The 20,993-nt window shown below is 31.2% G+C and overlaps 2 protein-coding genes and 1 pseudogene across 4 annotated transcripts; 2 read left to right on the top strand and 1 right to left on the bottom strand.

Annotated features, from left to right (window-relative positions):
• Nucleotides 1-4,195: 4,195 nt before the first annotated feature.
• On the bottom strand, nt 4,196-7,632 carry LOC124844019 (uncharacterized). Its single transcript, XM_088095359.1, has 6 exons — nt 7,538-7,632; nt 7,122-7,211; nt 5,393-5,465; nt 4,989-5,145; nt 4,353-4,462; nt 4,196-4,219 (listed from the first exon to the last, which is right to left on the bottom strand). Exons 1-6 carry the CDS (start codon nt 7,630-7,632, stop codon nt 4,196-4,198), a joined length of 549 nt encoding a protein of 182 aa, XP_087951485.1.
• Nucleotides 7,633-12,504: 4,872 nt separating this feature from the next.
• LOC124844020 (uncharacterized) lies at nt 12,505-14,388 on the top strand. 3 transcript variants are annotated; one of them, XM_047320872.2, is made up of 4 exons: nt 12,505-12,834; nt 12,919-13,250; nt 13,342-13,439; nt 13,750-14,388. In XM_047320872.2, the coding sequence occupies exons 1-4, from the start codon at nt 12,539-12,541 to the stop codon at nt 14,032-14,034; spliced, it is 1,011 nt and encodes a 336-aa protein (XP_047176828.2). In that variant the 5' UTR covers nt 12,505-12,538; the 3' UTR covers nt 14,035-14,388. The 3 variants fall into 3 exon arrangements, with proteins under 3 accessions (XP_047176828.2, XP_047176829.2, XP_087951028.1); XM_047320873.2 differs by having other exon boundaries at nt 12,516-12,834; nt 13,345-13,439; nt 13,750-14,385; XM_088094902.1 differs by having other exon boundaries at nt 12,677-12,856; nt 13,750-14,386.
• A 3,472-nt stretch (nt 14,389-17,860) lies between these two features.
• On the top strand, nt 17,861-20,665 carry LOC148196011 (receptor-like protein kinase FERONIA pseudogene; annotated as a pseudogene).
• The last annotated feature ends 328 nt before the right edge of the window (nt 20,666-20,993 follow it).

Here is a 20,993-nt window from a genome sequence, read left to right as displayed (position 1 = left end):
ACAAAGCATTAAGCAAATTAATAAACCTTATACTTGTGGACAAGACTCATGAAGGTAAAAGTCTATGAATATAGTATAAATAACACAGTTCACGAGGTAAATTAACTATGTTCATTATTACAACATTTATTACTTCTAGATGTATACTCCTAACTTGAGCGGAGTGTCTTTTGCTAGCACACTTCTTTCAATTTGGAGCAATACCAAGATCTTGAAGCATTTTGGCTTAAGAGTTGAAGAGCTTACTTATGAAGTTTTTGTAGGGTATTTTTGGTCATGTAAGAACAATAGGCAAATATATATGTTCTTATAAAGTAAAATATATCTGCCTATTGTTCTTACAAAAAGTAAAATATATCCTACGAAAACTCTAACAAGCACTACAAACACTCAAAGCTTCCAACTTCAGGGGTACTTGTCCTCTCCTAGCCGAATAGGGGTTATGTCTGCAGAAGACACTCTAACCCTTAAATTATTTAAGTGCGTTAGTGATGAATGCATATTGATATCTTCATTTAGCCTTTAATATTGGATTCTTAATTAGTTTTTATAATTTTATAGAATATTTTAATTAGGATTTGCTATAATTGGGTTTATTTAGCATGAGATACAAAAACATGTTAAAAATAGTTTTTTAGTTGCATAAATGTTCTTTGGATATTTTGAGGTGTGTTAGTGCAACTGCAGTTAAGTTGAACTCATTGAGGTGTGAAAATAAATTAGTTAAAGTTTCATGATACCTTAAAGATAAATCCAATGATAGCAAATAATCAAGACCATAAGAAGTCAATCCAAGCATAGCATGAAAAAGTGAAGAAATTTGGCTAAACCAAGAAGAGGGAAGATGCATCAAAAATTAGATCTTGCGGTTTTATTTATTTATTTATTTTTCTAGTACACCAGGTTTGATAATTGATAAATGTTTATGATTAAAATAATTTGGGGAAATATATCTTAAAATATTTTATTTGATATTATTTAACTATATCAATAAATATCAAAAGATAATATTTACCAAATCTTTTTTAATCTAGTGTATATCTTCTCAAATATTTTTAGATCTTCACAACAATCAAATATATTTTGAAGATATTGGATTATTTAAAAGATAATTAGAGGAGATTACATTATCATTAAGAAGATTACATCAACAAAAAAGCCTTAAACAAAGCTCAATCCAATTTCTATATAAAAAGACTTAGGAAACACATTAGGGAACTTAGGAACCTTTTGGGGGTTCAAATTTCATCCTCTCTTCTTTCATGTTCTTCATCCTATATTCTTCTATTTTCAGGTTATTTCATCATTCCATGGATGTTAAGTCTCTAGGGTTGATTGTTTCCATTTGTCTTGGACAATTTTCGCAATTTTGATCACATTTCTTGTTCTCATGCATGGTGTTTTTAGAGATATTTTCTAGAAATTCCAGTTTTGATTTTAGACTTTCATTTTCACTACTTAGAACCTCTATTCTATTTTTCAGCCACTTGTTTTCACTTTTATACTTGTTGTTTGAGTACTAGAGTTTTCTAGCTTTCTCATGCAGTTCTTGAAATACATCAAGTAGTTGATAATACTTATTTTCAATGCTTTCAAATTCAAAACTACTCACACTGCTTTCAAATGATGTAGATTCGGCCATCAAGCAAAAATTTGTTTCTTCTTCAAAGTTCTCATTGGATTCATTAGAGGTGTTGGATGCATTGTCCTCCCATGCTTTCTTTTTCTTTTTGTGTCTATTGACATCATTTTTCTCTTCTAGTTTCTACTTCAGTTTCAGTACACGACACTCTAGCTTGATATGTCATACTTTTCCACATTCAAAAGTGGATTTTGCAGTAGTTCTGACAACAGATTTCAACGCAATCGTGTCTCTTTTCTCTCCTTCTTCTTCTTTGAGTCTCCATAATTTCAACTCGTGTTCTCTCAATTTTCCAAACATTGTGGCCATGTTCATTGTAGTGAGATCTCTGGATTTTGATATTGTAGTGACTTTGGGCTGTGACGTTCTGTTTAAGCTCTTCAAAATCTTGATGTCTAGTTCCTCTTATCAAATGTTTTTTCCAAGAGCCAATAGATGATTGACTATATGAGTAAATCTTTTCTACACATTACATATGCTCTTTCCATTTTTCATCCTAAACATTTCATACTCTTGAATAAAGGTGTTCTAGCCCTTTTAACTTCATATGTACCTTCATGTGTTACTTGAAGAACATCCCACATTTCTTTAGATATTTCACACATAGAAACTTTATAGAATTCATCAAGGGTTAGTGCAAATGATATTATATTTTTACCCCTCACATCATAATGTGCCCTCTTATTTTTCATCCAGATTCCATTATGAAAACTCCTTAGGCATAATTTTCTCATTTTCAATCTTTGTAGGTTGAAAAGGTCTGTTGACAACAACATCCTATACACCTTTGTCCACTGATTCTAAGATTTTCATTCTACTTTTTCAAAAAAGGTACTTTTCTCCAGCAAACAAAGGTAGTCTATTTATGGGTGCCCCTTCGTAAAAGTTTGAGATATATTGACCATGATAGGATCATTTTATTGATTAAAATTCGATTAACAAGCTCTGGTGCCAATTGTTAAAATTGAATGATCAATATATCAATCAAGAAATGGGTGAATTGGTTTAAAACTGGTTTTATCATTGGAAAAATTAGGTGTATAAAATAGGTTAAAGAGGAACTTGTCAATTTTTTAAAGAATTAAAAGATTAATAAGTAAGAACAATAAAAGAAATCACACAAAGATTTATACGGAAAGCTTGAACCTTTGAATCTTCACAATTTATGTTGGCTCCTCCAAAATTACTCCAAAAATTCTCACAAAGGATTATTGTTTCACACATTATAGTTATGAGAATATTTCATTACAAAATTTGGATGATATGTGTTTTCAAAACTTTACGTTATTTATATATATCAAAATTTGGATCATAGAAGAATTTTCCTTGTGATGAACGAAAAATCATACATCAATATCAAAATTAATTATTTAAAGGGTCCATCAATAATTAAGATAATAAACAATAAGTAAAATTGAAAAAGATTTAATATTATTCTTCATTGTTTACTATTAATAAAAACTAAAATCCTCAAAATAACCTATTTATCAATTATTTGTTTTCCTAAAAAAGAAATTCAAAAACACAATTAAGTAATTAGCTTATCGCATATAAAAAGAATTCAATCACTACCTTTAAATACCATCACTAGAAGCAACGACGTTATTTTTAAAAAAAATCTAAATATTGCAAGCAAATATTGATGTATTAAAGTAAATAAATAAAAATTTAAAATGTTCAAGGTTTTTGAGATAAATTCGATAATCTTGACAGATAAAATTTTAATATATCAAATACATAGTCTTTAATTCATATTTTTCCCCATCATTATGGAATCAAGAGGATGTAGAAATTCAATAGACTTTGAGAAAAAGAAGTACAACGAGATAGTAAGCCATGATATACCAAGAGAAGCATATATGAAAGAAGAAGAAAAAATGAAGACAAGAAAATGAAGAAAAAGAAGGGCTTATTGGGTTGGGGAAAAGATAGAAAAGAGTTATATATTTTTTTTCCATATTATTTTTATTTTAGTAATTTGATTTACCTTTTTCTTTTTCAGAATTTGATAAGCCACTTTTTCAGAATTTGATAAAGCCAATGATTTTTTTCCTTGTTTCATGTTAACTAATCGATTACGATAAATTGGATTGGATTTTGCGGTTTTTTCTTCTGCAGTGCCTCACCGTGACATAAGAGAATCCATTTTTTTTAGAACTTTTAGAAGGGTTAAAATTATTTATTTTGGCTTTTTGGCACCATATAAGATCTCCCTCCAAGCGATACATACGACTTCCATAGAATATGGCTTTCCAAAGAATTTTATATGTATTATGATATCTAGTATGGAATTCTGTGTACTCAAAATTGAGTCCGTTTAATAAAAAGTTTGTTCCAATATATAACTTTTACTAATTTTCCGAATTAGTCTATAACTCAACCATGATGGTTACAATATATTTTAAATGACTTAAATCTCTAAAGAAGCTAACAAATTAGTTGAGATTACACAAAATAAAATAATCTAAATTACGATTTAAATATAATATTCACGGATGAATGGAGATGTAAATAAAGAAAAAAGAAAATACATAGTCTTGATTCTGTGTTAAGCTATAGTTCATCAAAATCAATCACCTGCACCCACATAGGAACAAAAGAGTGTCAGTGTTATATATATCAAATCATGCATTTTCTGAGTCTTTGTATAAGAATAAGAGTAACAAATTGTTTAACTAAATTTTATCTCTGGAAGATTTCATGTACTTACCTGCCTACAAAATGGACAGGTGTTATTTCGCTCCTGCCACTCTAATATACAGCAAAGGTGATAATGGTGATTGCACTTTGTTGTAATCTTGGGGTTTTCTTCGCTGTATTCTGTCACATATAAACAAACATGTACCCTAATTATCAATTCAATTATAAGTATATGTTAATATTCCTAATCTTTTTCTCAAATGGATATTTGAAAAATATTTATTAAAAATCGTAACTGCATATACGGAAACTATCATTCACTAAAATATAATATATATAAAACAGATTAACTCTTCCTTTATCCTTTATCAAATTTAATTTCAATTTTTCAAAAATTATATGTATGAGTTTATAACAATAACTAACACTTAAAATTTCAATTTCAATTTTTTCAAAAATTATATGTATAATTTTTTAACATAATTTTTATGAAAAAACAAACTAACAAAAAGTCACGGATAGTCATATGAAGAAAATTTCGTCTTATATTAAATAATTAAATAATTAGAGAAGATATTACTCACTTATAAAAAAAATTAATTAAAAAATATAAAAAGTAGAATTTAATAGACAAAAATATTTGATAAAAAGTCAATAGAAAACATTTAAACTTAATTAAATTATAATAACATAAAACTAAAATCACCTTCAAAACAGGTAGGACAGTTATCGTCGTCGGAAGAAGAGTTAGGAGTCGATTTTGTATAGTCCTCCATACTTTTGGGCGGTATAGTTACACCAGCTTCCGCCGCCACCACATGTACAGGTGTCACTGAATTATTTGATCCATTCTGCCTTGAGGGCTGTCAATGCCAAAACAAAAACAAATATCAAATAATCAATTTATTTTACTATGTAAAAAAACTAAACAAATATGTGCTACTGCATGAGATGAAGTTATAATGATGAATTTTTCCAAAGAGAATAATGAATAGAAAGAAACAAAGACTAATAAAACATAAAAATGACCTTGTATTTCAATTCAAAATTATAATGCAATAAGTTTATGAGACATTTTTACATGAAAAGAGAAGAAGAGGAAGTAATCACCGCAAGGAATCGCAATTCATTGACAATATCTATATCATCTACATTTATCTCATCTTCCCGATGTTGCCTTCCCCTAAAACAAGAAACAAAGCAACCCATTATAAACTTTATCACTAAAACCAAGTCTTCAAAACACACTTATATATACACACAACAGAATAAGTTACAAATCTTCTTTTTATCAAATCAGTTTCTAAGAATAACTACCACATAAAGTTTTAATTTTCAAAAATGATATGCATATATTCTTTTATATTTTTTTATTGAGTTTTTTTTATTGGTAATGATAATGATGATTAGTTATTTACCATAATTTATATGAAAATTAAAAAAAATAGCAAAAGTCACTTAGAGTCCAAAATAATGTCGTATATTAAAAATCAAACTTCAAATTTCTTAATGCATGAAAGTTGGTTAAATAATTGGAAAAGATACAAACTATATTACTTGATAAAAAAATTAATTAAAAAATAGAAAAAATTAAGAATTTAATGGACAACAATATTTAATAAATGGTCATTTAAACTTAATTAAATCACATTAATTTAAAGCTAAAATCACCTTATTCAAAAGAGGTAAGACGATTTTTTTTTTCTGACATAACAGAACGTATTTAATATTACCCAAATAGCATACTGTTTTATATTTACATTAGCACATTTTTTTAATGTCAGAATTCGAATATTGGAAAAGCGAATTTTAACATATATTTTCTTTATAATCTTACGATAGAATTCGATTTCTCGGAACCGAATCCTGAATTATATATATATATATATATATATATATATATTCGCAATTTATTTTCCGAAAAACCAAATTCTAACCTAAAATTAAAAAAAAAACAAGTTAAAATTCAAAAACCAAATTCTGACCTTAAAAAAAATGTTACTAAGTAAAGATAAAACTGTGCTATCTGCGTAATATTAAATTCATTATGTCCTATGAAAAAAAAATGGACAGAGATAGACGAAGATGTTACTACGGTGGATTCTGAATAGTCCGTACAATTTGGCAATGTATATAGTTCCATCAGCTTCCGCCGCCGATACAGGTGCACTGAATTTACATTCATCTTATTTTATCTTGATGCCAGCTGTCAACAACGCAAAAAGAAAATCAAATATCAAACAATCAATTTATAGGAATTGTTATTACATAAAAGAAATTAAGTTTAATCATTTCGGAGGTCTCTATTTGTAGACAGAATCTCAATTTGGTTCTTTTTTTTCTCGGTGTCTCAATTAGGTACTGTTTTTGTAAAAATTGCAACAAATTCGGCCCTTGCCGTTAAATTGAGTCAAACGGCGTCAGTATCTTATAAACGTGGCACGCTGTACTGATTTGTACTGATTTTTTTGCTTGACGTGGATAAATGATGTGTATTAAGATAGTTTTAAAATTAAAAACCTTGTAAAATTAGGAGAAAAGTTAAAGGATAGAGTGGAGGGATTTTAAAACCCAGCAAAAAGAATTAGAAGCTGATTGACAAAACAAGAAACTTCATCAAAAATTTCAAAACAATTATTTAGATCAAGGCATGAGATGTGCAATTTTCCAATAAGCTTTACAAATCAGTAAATAACATACACAATCAATAATTACAAATCCAAAAGTAAATGACATCCAGGCATGAGATATGCAATTTCCCAATAAGAAAAGATTAAAAACTTAACCTTGGGGAGGGGAAATAGGAAATAGGAAATGGGGTTTGAATATACGAACTTACTTTCCCTCATAGACTTTAGCATGAGTTCCCTCTTCAATCTGTGGCCCAACAAAGAGATGCTTAGGATCAATCAGCCATTTGGGGTCCAATCTGAACTCATCAACTGAGTAGAACCTAACTCCAGATTCCATTTTGTTTTTCTTTTGCTTCTGCAATAATGGAAAAAGATTTTCTCAAGTAAAATTCTTCATGAGCCAGTAATGAGCCTCCAGCTTGGGAGAGTGAAATCAGATGGAAGAGAACCCTAGAAGAAGGGAGGCATTGTAAGAAGGTGGATTTGCAGAAACCACATCTAAAAAAGTCAGTGAAATTGATTGAACTTTGCAATCTGTCAACGTGGAACGACAAGGGTTTGGGTTTGTGCATGCTCTCTGTCAACGTCAACTTAATTAAAACCTAAATCCCCAAATTCATACCCTAAAGGTAAGAGCTCTGCCTCCTCTAGACTCCATCGACGACCACCGTCAGGGTCAGTGGGTTTCTCCCCAGCCGCCACCTCCGCAGCTACCATTTCTGTCTTTAGCACCATCATCAAAAACACCAAAACCCTACTTTTCATTTGTTTGTTTTTAAAAAAAATATAAATATACACGTCAGACAGAGTAGCCCTTACACATACTCATTCCAGCGTGCCACGTCAACAAGACACTGACACTGTTGGGTTCAATTTAACGGCAAGGACCGAATTGTTACAATTTTTACAAAAATAGGACCCAATTGAGACGCCGAGAAAGAAAAGGACCGAATTGAGATTCTGCCTAAAAATAGGAACCTCCGGAATGATTAAATCAAGAAATTAAAAGTTAATTTTTATATTATGGGTACTATGCTACATGAATTTTAATGATGAATTTTTCCAAAGAGAATGAATAGATACAAATAATACTAACAAAACATAAGAATGATTTAATATTTCAATTAATAATTATATATAATGGAATAAGTTTCTGAATTTTTTTTTACATAAAAAAAGAGAAAGAGGAGGTTACCACGAGAAAGAGTAAAATTTCATCTTCATACAATAAGTATATCAATGAATACACTATACAAACACACACCACAAAAAAAAACATACAGATATACATACAAAGACACACAAACATACATATAAAAACACATACACAAGCACAGAGACAAACACATACAAACATATTGAGACATAGAGACACACACAAAGATACAAACAGAGATACACATATACACAAACACATAAAGACATAGAGACATACAAATACAAACAGAGACAGACACACAAACACATATAGATACATATATGCGCAAAGACACATCAACACACACATAGACACAGACACAAACACATACACAAACATAAACGCAAACAAACACACAGACACAAAAAAACACAAAGACATAGAGACACACCAACACAAACAGACACAAGCACACATAAACACAAACAAACACATATGTAGACACAAAAACATACAGACACACGGACATCACAAACACAAACGCAAATAAACACACACAGACATAGAGACACGAACACATACACAGACACAAACGCAAATAAACACACACAGACATAGAGACACGAACACATACACAGACACAAACACAGACACAAATAGACACACATACACACAGACACATGTAAATACAAACACATACAAATACTGACACAAACAAACACATACAAACATAAACACACAAACACATACACACTTTCTCTTTGTACGCTTGTTATATGTTGTGGTTGACCCAATCAAAGAACATGGTGTTGATAAGTATAAGATTAGAATGATTGGGCTTTGTATATGTTTTGTTTTAAAAATTTTAGCATATTTTTGACTCAGTGTAATAATATCTTTAGTTACATAAAACATGTATATATATGTATGTTTTTTATATTAGAGTTATATTTGAAATAATTGTAATGACATAATGTATGTATATATTTTTCTTGAGCTATATGTTTTTTCATGAGGTTTTCTTTAATAGTTTGATACTATTAAAATGAAATGTTATAAATAATAAATTAATATTTTATTGAGATTTATTCGTGATAACAAATATTCTATTTTTCTCGTTTAAGATGGTAATAAGACTATTATTTAAAGAATTAAAAATTACATATTAAATGTATTCATGTTTAGATAAATATTTAGGAGTACAATAATTTTTTGAAGAGAAAAAAAAAACGTATAAGACATGAATTTGATTTATTAAATTAAAATTAATTTATATATAAAGTAAAAGCATTTCTTTCTAAATTACACGTAAAAGGCTTTGCAAATTAATCATAATAATATGTATAAAAAATAAACCTATTTCTTTTAAGGAATGTACAAAACCCGATATACATTAAATTGAAACTCATTCAAGTTTTATTTATAATTTTCAACATTAATACTCTATTAAAAATATTAAAAAAATTAATCAAATTAAATTCACCTGTGTGCATATATATATATATATATATATATACATATATATATATATATATATATATATATATATATATATGGGTTTGCTAACACGCGTACGTCTGTTTTTCCGTACGTCTGTTTTTCCGTTGGTACATTTTAGCAATGTGTACCGGATTTTAGTATACAAAAATACCCTTATATATCATGGATTCTAAGTTTTAAGGTTAAGGATATTTTAATAATTTTTATTCTCAAACCCCAAACCCTTACTCACCTCTCTCATTCTTCTGAATCCTTTCTCTTTCATCTCTCTCACTCCAACCTTTTCTCTGTCATCCCCACTGTAACCCCAATTGAAAAAATCAGAAACACTTGTCTTTAAAAAATTTGCCTTTGTAAAGAGTTGAGTCATTGACATATTCACCTTCAAGCAAAGCTTCATTCAAGATCTCTTCAATTTCACCATCTTCACTAACCGCTCTAATTTCATCATCTGCATAGGTTGAATCATCATCTCTAAAGGCCAATTACCAATTCTTTCTAATGTCATTATGCTTGTGAAAATTAGATAAAATTATATACGACAAAAATTATAAAATGAAAACTCATTATAAAGTCATTTTTTGTAAGAAATTGTTTAACAATGAGTGTTTCTGATTTTTTTCCGAGCCAATTACCAATTCCTTTGATGTCATTATGCTTGTGAAAATTAGATAAAATTAGATAAGACAAAAATTATAAAATAAAAACTCATTATAAAATCATTTTTTGTAAGAAATTGTTTAACGGCGAGTATTTCTGATTTTTTCCAGGTCAATTACCAATTCTTTTATGCTTGTGAAAATTGGATAAAATTACATAAGACAAAAATTATAAGATGAAAACTCATCATAAAATCACTTTTTTGTAAGATTGTTTAACTGACAGTTTCTGATTTTTTCAATTGGGGCTACAGTAGGGATGACAGAGAAAAGATTGGAATGAGAAAGAGAAAAGAGAAAGGGTTGAGAGGAATGAGAGAGATGAGTAAGAGTTGGAGTTTTTTTTTAGTTTTGAGAATGAAAATTATTAAAATATCCTTAACCTTAAAATTTAGAATGCATGATATATAAGGATATTTTTGTCTACTAAAACCCGGTACACATTGTTAAAATGTACCAACTGAAAAACAGACGTATTAGCAAACCCATATATATATATATATATATATATATATATATATATATATATATATATATATATATATATATATATATATATATATATATATATATATATATATATATATATATATATATGAATAAAAGAATTCGTTAAGAACAAGGATTTTTCGATACTGAAAAAAGTAGAAATTCTGCAGCTTATAATTTTTGTTTTCCACTGTTTATATACATTAGAGATTAACTTACATAGTTTTTAACTATAAAAAAATATTTTCAGTTGACTAATAGTGTTGTGCATTTCTCCCATTTGAAATCGTAATATGTCCCATCATCTGCATTTTTTTTCACAAACAAATATTTCATTTAGGAGTTAAAAACTATTTAATTTAAAGAAAAATTGTATTAGGTATTCAAAATAAAAATAAATCTCCAACTTATGTATACCTATAAGGAAAAGAAAAAGAAAACAGATGTTGGACCTTCAGTGTGGGCTTTTTTATCTTTCCTTTTTCAATTTGTTTCTCCCAATTTGATTAGGGAATAAGGTGAGCATTCCTAAATTAGACAACGAGGCAAACAATCACTTTTCAAATTGACTTATAATTTTCTTGTTTAGAACAAAAGCAAAAATTAGAAAAATCTAAAATAGATAAAGATTTCATGAATGTGACACCATAACTAAAATGGTAATTAGAAACAAGTTGAAGTCATACCAGGTTTCACTCAAATAACCTAATGACTTTTACCATTCCAATCAAGAATGGTTTTGTTGGTAAGATGGGAGAATCTTCTTTGGCCTTCAAATCAATTGAGGATTGGAGATTTTAGGTGGAGAGTCAAACTTAGAAGTTATAATGTAGCTTTCATGTTCTTCCTTTTTCTCTTTAATATTGGTGTTTAAAGTAGCATCTCCAACATTAGTTGTCCAATTTACTGCCATTAATTTGCATGGACAAAAAAATAAGCTTTGTTAGGAGAGACTTCATGTGCATCACATGTCACTTGTTCATTTGCTTCTAAATTGTCTCCAAATGAACATTTTCACCTAGGATGCCAAAACTTAGAAATTTTTTCAACTCATAATTAGAGATGTTGGACCACAGAATAAAATCATATAACTATGTCACATTAAAGAATCACCTTTTGTAGTTTGATTTTTGTGTAAGAACTAACTGGGTTGATATATGTCAGCTGCCCCTGTTCATAGAATATGAATGTCAAAAAACTGCATAGTTTTTCATTTTGGTTGGTGTAAGAAAATATGAAATGTCATTCTCAGAAAACATGACACTGAAAATATTGATAAAAAGCTGGATAATGTTGAGGGAATATTTTATTTTATTTCAGTTTTCTTAGATGTCACAAAACCTTTGAAGTTCTCTTTTTTGAAAGAGAAGTCATTGACATTATTTGAAGGTGAGCCTTTATCACATTAATAATTGTTTTATCCTTTTCTAATGGGGAACATGACTCTATTATTAGTATCATCAAAATGAACAAGAGCATGAAGCGTAGGAAGAAAGCCAAATGAAAAAAAGAACTGACTATAGGTTTGTCATGATAGTTCACAACGTTTTTGACAAGAATTTCTGCAATAATTGCAACCCAAGTTCTCTAATCTCTTTGCCATTGTAGCAGACCTTGTTTTTGTTACAATAACTGATTTTCATGACTGATGTGTATATATAATAACCAAAAGCTGCATCATACTATGCCAAGAGTGAAGGGTACACAGTTATAGTCTTTCACAACCATAGCATTTTAAAGCTGAGAACCTAACAGTCCTTGGTATACCTTAACAAAAGAAAACAAATAAAGTTGGAAAAGCAAAAGGTAAAGAGAAACATCCTGTAATGATAAGCAAATGGGGCTTTCCAAATTGCAATCAATCAGAGAACAAGCCTCCAATGAGTTGTTAGAAGGAGAAACGAAGTGGTCTAATAATGAAATTGATTTTTTAACCATGTTTGAAGGGTCCTACTGCTTGATGAGAAGCACGTTGATGTGGAGCAATTCAAGGCCCCCCACACAAAGGAGAAAATGGAACCAAAAGAAACCAAGAACTAAGAAAATGATAATCGGAAAAGTAAAAGAGAAAGCAAAGCAGAAAATGAGCTATGTCCCAGGCCAACATTTTACAAAATTTGTCAGCCCCAGCAGGTATTATTGTTGCTCTTTCTCTGTTGTTCTGTTCATTTCTCCCTTATAATATAATTGGTGTCTTTCTCCATCTACACTGCAAAGCATGGGAAAGAGAGGAGCAAGGTTACCAGGCTTCTGCCTCAACAGAATAAGGCCTCATGCAAGGGTGCGTTCACCTCCTGCACAAGCCAACAAGCATGAAAACACCACAATTGCCACCACAATTGATCAGAAAACTGAGAATTCTTGCAGTTCGTGTGAGGAGAAATCTGATGAAGGTGTCAAACAAGGGTCTGTGATTGGTAGGAAGATCATGATTGTGGTTGATTCTAGCCTTGAGGCCAAGGGTGCTGTGCAGTGGGCACTCACTCATACAGTTCAGAACCAGGACACTATAGTTCTTCTTCATGTCATGAAGCCTTCTAATAAACAAGGTGAAAACATTTATCATGGCTTTGTTTTTCCATTCAACGTTGACTTATTTGTTAAGAAAGAAAGTGATTGAATTTGGTTAACACAATGTAGCAGGCACAGATGATGAAGAATCCAGCAAGGAAATAGCTCCAAGGGCTAATGAACTTGCTTCCTCCTTCAAGAACATGTGTCAAGTAAAGAGACCTGAGGTGAGCTCAATTAGTTCCCTTTAGACTTTGTAGCTTAAGGTATATACCATTTACCTATAATATTCAACATTTTCTTACCCCCATCAAACACCTTGTTTGTAATGTGTCTCAAAATGCTAGAATTAATCAAAAGTAGGTGACCCATGTAAAAAGTTGTTGAATTTCTTCTTTGGATTTTCAATCAAAATTGCACATTCACAATTCCATTGAATTACACGATGTTGGAAAGTCATCAATGGTAATAAGTGAGGCATACATATATATGTATTACCACTTAATGAACTCATATCAAACAACATGATTCTGGTAGGTACAAACAGAGATAACAGTGATAGAGGGAAAGGAAAAGGGTAAAAAAATAGTGGAGGAGGCAAAAAAGCAAGGCGTGGCACTTCTGGTTTTGGGGCAGAAGAAGAGGTCCACAACATGGCGTCTTCTGATGATGTGGGCAGGGCAGAGAGTAACTGGTGGGGTGGTAGAGTACTGCATTCAGAATGCACATTGCATGGCCATTGCAGTGAGAAGAAAAAGCAAGAAGAGTGGTGGATACATGATTACTACCAAGCGTCACAAAGATTTCTGGCTATTGGCTTAATCAATGAACCAAATTTATGGGGTGTTTTGAGCTTCAAGATATATACAAGTATAAATCATGAATCATGTTTTTGGTGTCTGTAATCCACAATGTTTGTACATAATAAAGTGTGCAGAGAATGAAAAAAAAAGGGATTGGAATTAAGAGTGGAAAAGGAGCATGGTGTCCTTATGTGGGCCATTATCCATAATGGGTACTACATGGTGGCATTGTGAACTTTAGGTTCCTTGCTACAGAGCAGAATCAGAGCATGTGATGAATGAGGGTTTCACCACAAAGACACAGACAGTTATGGCTGCAGTAATAATACATTAAATTCATTTTTTTAGTTGAAAGCATATAGATCAATTTAGTTCACAATAGGTAACCCTAACTTTGGTAATAGTTAAATAAAGGGTTTAAAAATTAATACACAATTGCTGCCTATGTTTATCACTAATTAAAATTACAATTTTACTTGTAAAATCTAGTAAGCCCTTTTTTTATTTTTAACAAATTTTAAAACAAATTATTAAAAATTATATGCTAAAATGTGGCATTCTTGACATTTTTCTAAAATTTGTGCATGATTTAAGCCTTGCAATTCTTAAAGACTATATAATGTTTGAATTTCATAATCCATTGGTTGACTTGGTCGTTACTAACCAAATTGCGGGTGTTCATGAAATTCAAGATTGAGTTGAGTGGTGTACATCAAATTACACCAAAATAACTTATAAGATTATATTGACAACCCATTTAACATTAATCCAAACGACAAATTTTTTTATCAAATAATTTTTTTTAAAAGAAATTATCGAAATAAATCTATCTCAACATTATTTACAAGGAAATACGTCTTCATTTTCCAATTCAGAATTTGATTTGCAAGAAGCCTAATTTTGAACCATAAACAATGGTTTATATTATCGAAAAATTGGTCAGAATTTGATTCGTTGAATATTAAATTCTATTTGGTTTTTCTATTTCTTTGCAAAATATTAAAAAAAAAAGAGATTAAAAAAATAATAAAAATTAAAACGTAATAAAAATTATAAAAATAATAGCAAATATTTAATATGATTTTGTTTTTGGGTTTTAAAATAATATCATAAATTAAAAATAATCTACATAATAAAATTAAACTATTTAAAATAAAGAAATATTGATTTGGTTTGTGTAATTTAATTTAGAATATAAATTGTAATTAGTATAATTTTGTTTAATAGTTATGACTTAGTTAATAAACCATAATAAAAATATTTAATAAATAAGAAAAATGATGTCTTGTAGTAATTAATCATGATAAAAAAATATTAATGTAAGCAAGATAGATAAAATTGGATAGAATCTATTCAAGATAAAAATTGTAATCCCTAAAATATTTACATCAAATACTAATTTAAGCAAACACTATCACCACATAACAAGATTTTGATATAGCATGGAATCTTGGATCAAGAAGACTTTACAAGAATGTAATAAGTCAAGGCAAAGGTAGATAACTTTTAGATTTTACAAGAGAAGAGCAAAAGAAAGAACAAATGAACAAATATTTGAAAATAACTATATTTTTTCTTACCCTTTGAACAATTTTTTATTTGTATTTTTTCCTCTTCTTTCTTTTCACTTTTTTTTTCTTTACTTTGTCAAAGATTTTCATGGCAAACTATTTTGATGGAGAAATATTTTCATGGAGAGGTTACTACTCCCACACTTATCAACAATCTATTTTCAAGACGATTCCGAAGTTTCTTTATCTTTCAATATATGAAAAAATATAGTTTTTTTCTTTAAAGGTTCTGCAATAATCTTAAAAACAAGAAAAAGGATTCACAAACTTAAAGTAGTTACAAGTAAATTATCATCATGGTTGCAATAATCTTAAAAACAAGAAAAAGGATTCACAAACTTAAAGTAGTTACAAGTAAATTATCATCATGGTAAGTTACAGTGAGTGACCTAAAACAAGAAATATTTCAATCATCTCAATTCATGCATGTAAACAAAGTTGCAAAACAGATAATCAAGGTAATTATTAAAGAATAAGCAAAACATGATTGAATTAAATTAGGAAAATAAAAATGGACAAAGTTGTCCTAGGTTGAAGGTCAATTTGAGTCGGTCTAGGTTGAGGGCCTAGCCAACTCATCCTGAGCCCAAGGTTGAGTCAAATAGGCATGGGTGTAGGTTGAGTTAAGTTGATATGCAAGGATGAGTCTCAAGTAAGCTTTGGTCGATGTTGAAGTGATGCAACCAAGACCAAGTCAAGCTAAATTAACAAGAACTCAGTTAACACGAATCCATCTAAGTCCAGGTCCAATAAACCTAATTATATTGTATATTAAACCGATTTTATTATATTCAATCTAATTCACAAAAATAAAATTTCTCCAAATTTATTCCAAATTAAATTGAAAAAAAAAGTCCAAATCTAGATATGAATATATATTCAATCTATTTTATTTAAATTAAATCTAAACTCAATTTTGAAAAATTTAATCTATAACTACCTTTATTAAATGGAAAGTGGGAATGGCATGAATATTTGGTGTCATGCATCGATGAATACGAGTTCACTGATTGAGTAGTTTAGCTGACTCCAAGCCCCTTCTTTATTAATGTTGTTTTTCCTAGTCCACGCGGAGAGTTCAAATGTTGGCATTTTGCCATAGACAATACAGAAGTGAACGTATTCTGCAAGGACATCAAAGTCCCTTTCATAAGCTGTGAAGTTATTGTTCTTAATTGGAGTATGTTATACCGACATATTAGTTTGATATCGCGGTCATTCTTTTACGGATTTTCCCACCTCTGTGGCTGTTATGGAGGTAATTAAGGTTGTTTTTCATTATCAACACAAATGAGTTATTTTCTTTTACTTGTTGTATATTTCAAGGTTTCTGTGATCGTTTTACCTTTTTGTTGGATGGATTAATTTGTTGAGATATTTGTGTGGATTTTTTTCAGGCTTATTTACGGAAGATGGGTTTTGGCTAGAATGGGATGCTTGATGTTGAGTCTATGGATGGTCTTGTTCTTTTGTTGAATAATATCTTGTTTTGCCTCTATCTTCAACTTCTAATGGAATACTACCCTTTTCTTTTTCAAATGTAAACAATGGGGTTTTTGGTCATTCCTCCCCTCATTCTGGTTGAAGGGTCTCAACCTAGTTTTGAGATTTCTCAGGTTGTAGAGAGGAAAAGTTGAAAATAAGATGGGCGAAGATAGTAACTCTTGGATTAGAAGGACTAAGTTTTCGCACAGTATGCCATGTTTGGATCCATTTAGGCCATGTTCCCATGATGTGAGAAATTAATTTGGTTGCTGTCCGGAACAGATGAAAAGGAAGAAAAAGGAACTTTTGCAGCAAAAATATTGAGATTTTTTATTTGATTCGTAAAATTAATTTTTGCCACATGTACTAACAATTGTTAAGTGTTAAGTGATGTGTCAATATGTCTTACGGGAATGTAGCTCTCTTAAATAAGAGACTACATCCATGTTACCATATTTCATAAAAGAATGTTAATATAAATTCTTTTGACATTAATTTAGTTTGGAAAGTTTCAAAATTCCATTAGAATTAATATTTTAACAAGTTAAGTCGGCAGCATAAGTGTTTAAATAGTTTTGTAATTTCATACGGTACAAATTGCCAATCACATTGAATAAATGACACTACAGAAAATCAAGAATTGACAATGGGGACAATTTCCTTACCTATAGTCAAGGCTACTTGAAAGATATAAGTTGTCATTCGTAGCAAACTAGTAATGTTGGCTGGATATTGGAATATATTATCAATGGAGGTCTCGTAAGGAAAAACACAAGCTTTAGTGGCCAAGTCAACGTTGAAACTGAAAATAAGCAAACAATTATTTTGTTGAAAAATCAAGCTATATAATTAGGAAATTAGGATAAAGTGCTATAGCTGATAGTTTTTTCCTTTCTCAAATATCTTTGTTGAGACACAAGATTGATGAGAAGAATTATGAACCCTATCATATGCTCAGGCTACATTTTTATATTGTATCTCTCAAACCTACAACTAGTTGCAGTTGCTGATGATGGTAGTTATGTTCCTACAGAGAACATAGTTCTCAGCTGCGGCTCCAACACTTCAGAATATGTTCAATATGATGGAAGGAATTGGAATGGGGATATTGTTTCACCGTATGTTCCCTCTGATGCTGACACCAAGTCCCTGGCAGTGAGAGCCCCTAACACTCTTGAATCCATTCCAGAAGTTCCCTATATGACTGCAAGGATCTTTTACTCTAAATTCACCTACACCTTCAATGTAACTCCAGGTCCCAAATTCATTCGCCTTCACTTCTACCCAGCTTCCTACATCAATCTCAACATCTCCGATGCTTTCTTATCAGTAAGTGCTGCTAACTTCACTCTTCTCCATAACTTCAGTGCTTCCCTCAACGCTGATTACTATAACTTGGCCTATTTCATGAAAGAATTCATTGTGCATGTTAGTGGGAGTGTTTTACAACTCACTTTCTCCCCATCATATAATGCCTCTCGTGCCTTTGCATTTGTGAATGGTATTGAAGTTGTTTCAATGCCACATAATTTATACACGATGGGTAGTGATGATGTTCCTCTTCCCTTAGTTGGCCATAACAATGGTTTGGACATTTATAATGACACTGCCATGGAGAACTTGTACAGATTGAATGTAGGAGGTGAGCAAATCCCACCCAAATATGACACTGGCATGTTTCGGAGTTGGGACTCTGATGAAGTTTACATTTTCGGGGCTAGTATTAGTTTTCAATCCTTTGATATAAGCATGCTCGTTTTGTATTCTGATAATGCTCCACCATATTCAGCCCCAGTAGACGTTTACCGCATATCCCGCTCAATGCCAACTTTTTATGATGGACTTATAAATTTAAATTTCAATTTGACATGGTTTTTTCCCGTTGATTCTGGTTTCCTTTATCTGGTCAGGCTTCACTTCTGTCAAATTTATCAAGGTATAACAAAGGTCAATCAGGTAGTTTTTACCGTATTTTTAAATAATCAAACAGCTGAAGAGCAAGTTGATATAATTGCTTTGGTTGGGAAGCCCGGAGTTGCTGTACACAGAGATTACGTAGTGATGGTTCCACACGCTAACGAGGGAAAGCAAGATTTGTGGCTTGATCTGCACCCATACAAGGATTCTAAACCCATGTACTATAATGCTTACTTGAATGGTGTGGAGATCTTTAAACTCAGCAATTTTGGTGATAAGAGTCTTGCAGGGCTCAACCCTTCCAAAAGCTTCTTGTCTGGGTCCGATGAAAAGGCTTCCCATGTTGCACATTTTAATAAAAGTTCGAAGAAACTCAAATTCGTCCTGATTGGATGTGGACTTCTTGCAGTGGTGCTGCCAGTTCTCCTTTGCTTACTCCTAATCAGGTTAAAGGTGATCAAGCTTAGAAGGGTCGTTTCACTGTGCGGTCTCACTGTCCACACACCTAATCGAATTGAAAAAGCAAAAAAGTGGTCACTTTGCACTCAATTTTCAATGCGAGATATAAAATTGGCGACAAATGACTTCCATGAGGATTTACTTATAGGCACTGGTGGATTTGGCAGTGTTTACAAGGGTAGCTTCACCGATGGTGCAACTTACGTGGCTGTTAAACGTGCCAATCCAATGTCAGAGCAAGGTATTTCAGAATTTGAGGCAGAGATCCTTTTGCTCTCACAGCTTAAGCATCATAACCTGGTATCCCTTTTGGGTTATTGCAATGAGGATGGGGAGATGATATTGGTGTATGACTTCATGGCCAATGGAAGTCTGCACGATCATCTTCATCTGAGGCAGAGAGATGGATCCCCTTTGGATTGGATTCAACGTCTTGAGATATGCATGGGAATTGCAAGGGGTTTGCACTACCTTCACACTGGCACAAAGGACAGGATCATTCACCGCGACATCAAGACAACCAACATACTCTTGGATCACAACTGGGTGCCCAAAATTTCAGATTTTGGGTTGTCAAAGGAAGGTTTCCCTTCCTTTGTCACTACCAACGTGAAGGGTAGCATTGGTTACTTAGATCCCGAATGCTATGAAAGCCACAAGTTGACTGAGAAATCTGATATATACTCACTTGGGGTGGTGTTATTGGAGGTTCTGAGTGCAAGACCTGCTGTAAGTGTAGGTGAAGATGATGAGCATATTAACTTGGCTGAATGGACTGTGTCGTGCCTTGAGAATGGAAATGTGGAGGAAATAGTTGATCCCAACTTGAAAGAAAACATAATTAAGGAGTGCTTTGAGTTATATTTAGGAGTTGCAATGAAATGTTTGGCTGAAAGAGGAACGGAAAGGCCATCCATTGGTGAAGTGCTAGAGAGCCTTGTTCTGGCAATGCATCTTCAGAAAAATGAAGGCAGTGTCCCAAATGGAAATCATAATGCTGCTCTGCAGGGTAATTCAGATTTGACACCTGGGGTTGAGTTCTCTGAAATCATGACGCCTATTGGTCGGTGAACGTGATCTTTCCACAAACAAATTGCCTCAATGCTTTTAGACATTAAGACATTTCCATTTCAAATAATGTGTTGTAGGAATCAAAAGCACTATTAGAAATCATTTGTATTGCGCTACCACTGCTGCAATTCTGAGTTTTTTTCTGAACTTTCCCGTAAACAACAGGCCAATTGCTTCGTACAAATGGCTTACGGCAAGTGCTAGTATGTAAGGGGAATTCTGCATGCAGCCAACATCCCATTAATAGTTTACAACATATAGAAAATAATTGAAAATTTAGTATTGAATAATCTTTAACATTCCAGTAGATTAAGAAACTATCAACCATTTAAGAACAATATGTATGTTGAAAAATGAAACTAATTTGATTGCAATTAAAGAAAATTCAGTAGTTATTCTCTTTTACTTGCGTTATTTTAAACTTTAAATATTAAAATATCTAAATTGTTAATAAAAAAATTATTATTTGATCTCA

This window comes from Vigna umbellata, chromosome 7 (genome assembly GCF_029865625.1).
Source record: "Vigna umbellata cultivar VRB3 chromosome 7, Vumbellata_1.0, whole genome shotgun sequence".
Classification (NCBI taxonomy): domain Eukaryota; kingdom Viridiplantae; phylum Streptophyta; class Magnoliopsida; order Fabales; family Fabaceae; genus Vigna; species Vigna umbellata.
This window is presented reverse-complemented; position numbering and strand designations above follow the sequence as displayed.

Excerpts from the sequence above, each read along its gene's own strand:
- LOC124844019 (XM_088095359.1), bottom strand. The coding sequence starts at position 7,632 with ATGGTAGCTGCGGAGGTGGCGGCTGGGGAGAAACCCACTGACCCTGAC. Across the intron at positions 4,463-4,988 it reads CTGTCCTACCTGTTTTGAAG|AATACAGCGAAGAAAACCCC; the intron begins GTGATTTTAGTT and ends TATATGTGACAG. Across the intron at positions 4,220-4,352 it reads CCTGTCCATTTTGTAGGCAG|GTGATTGATTTTGATGAACT; the intron begins GTAAGTACATGA and ends ATGTGGGTGCAG.
- LOC124844020 (XM_047320872.2), top strand. The coding sequence starts at position 12,539 with ATGGGGCTTTCCAAATTGCAATCAATCAGAGAACAAGCCTCCAATGAG. Across the intron at positions 13,251-13,341 it reads GAAGCCTTCTAATAAACAAG|CAGGCACAGATGATGAAGAA; the intron begins GTGAAAACATTT and ends AACACAATGTAG. Across the intron at positions 13,440-13,749 it reads GTCAAGTAAAGAGACCTGAG|GTACAAACAGAGATAACAGT; the intron begins GTGAGCTCAATT and ends TGATTCTGGTAG.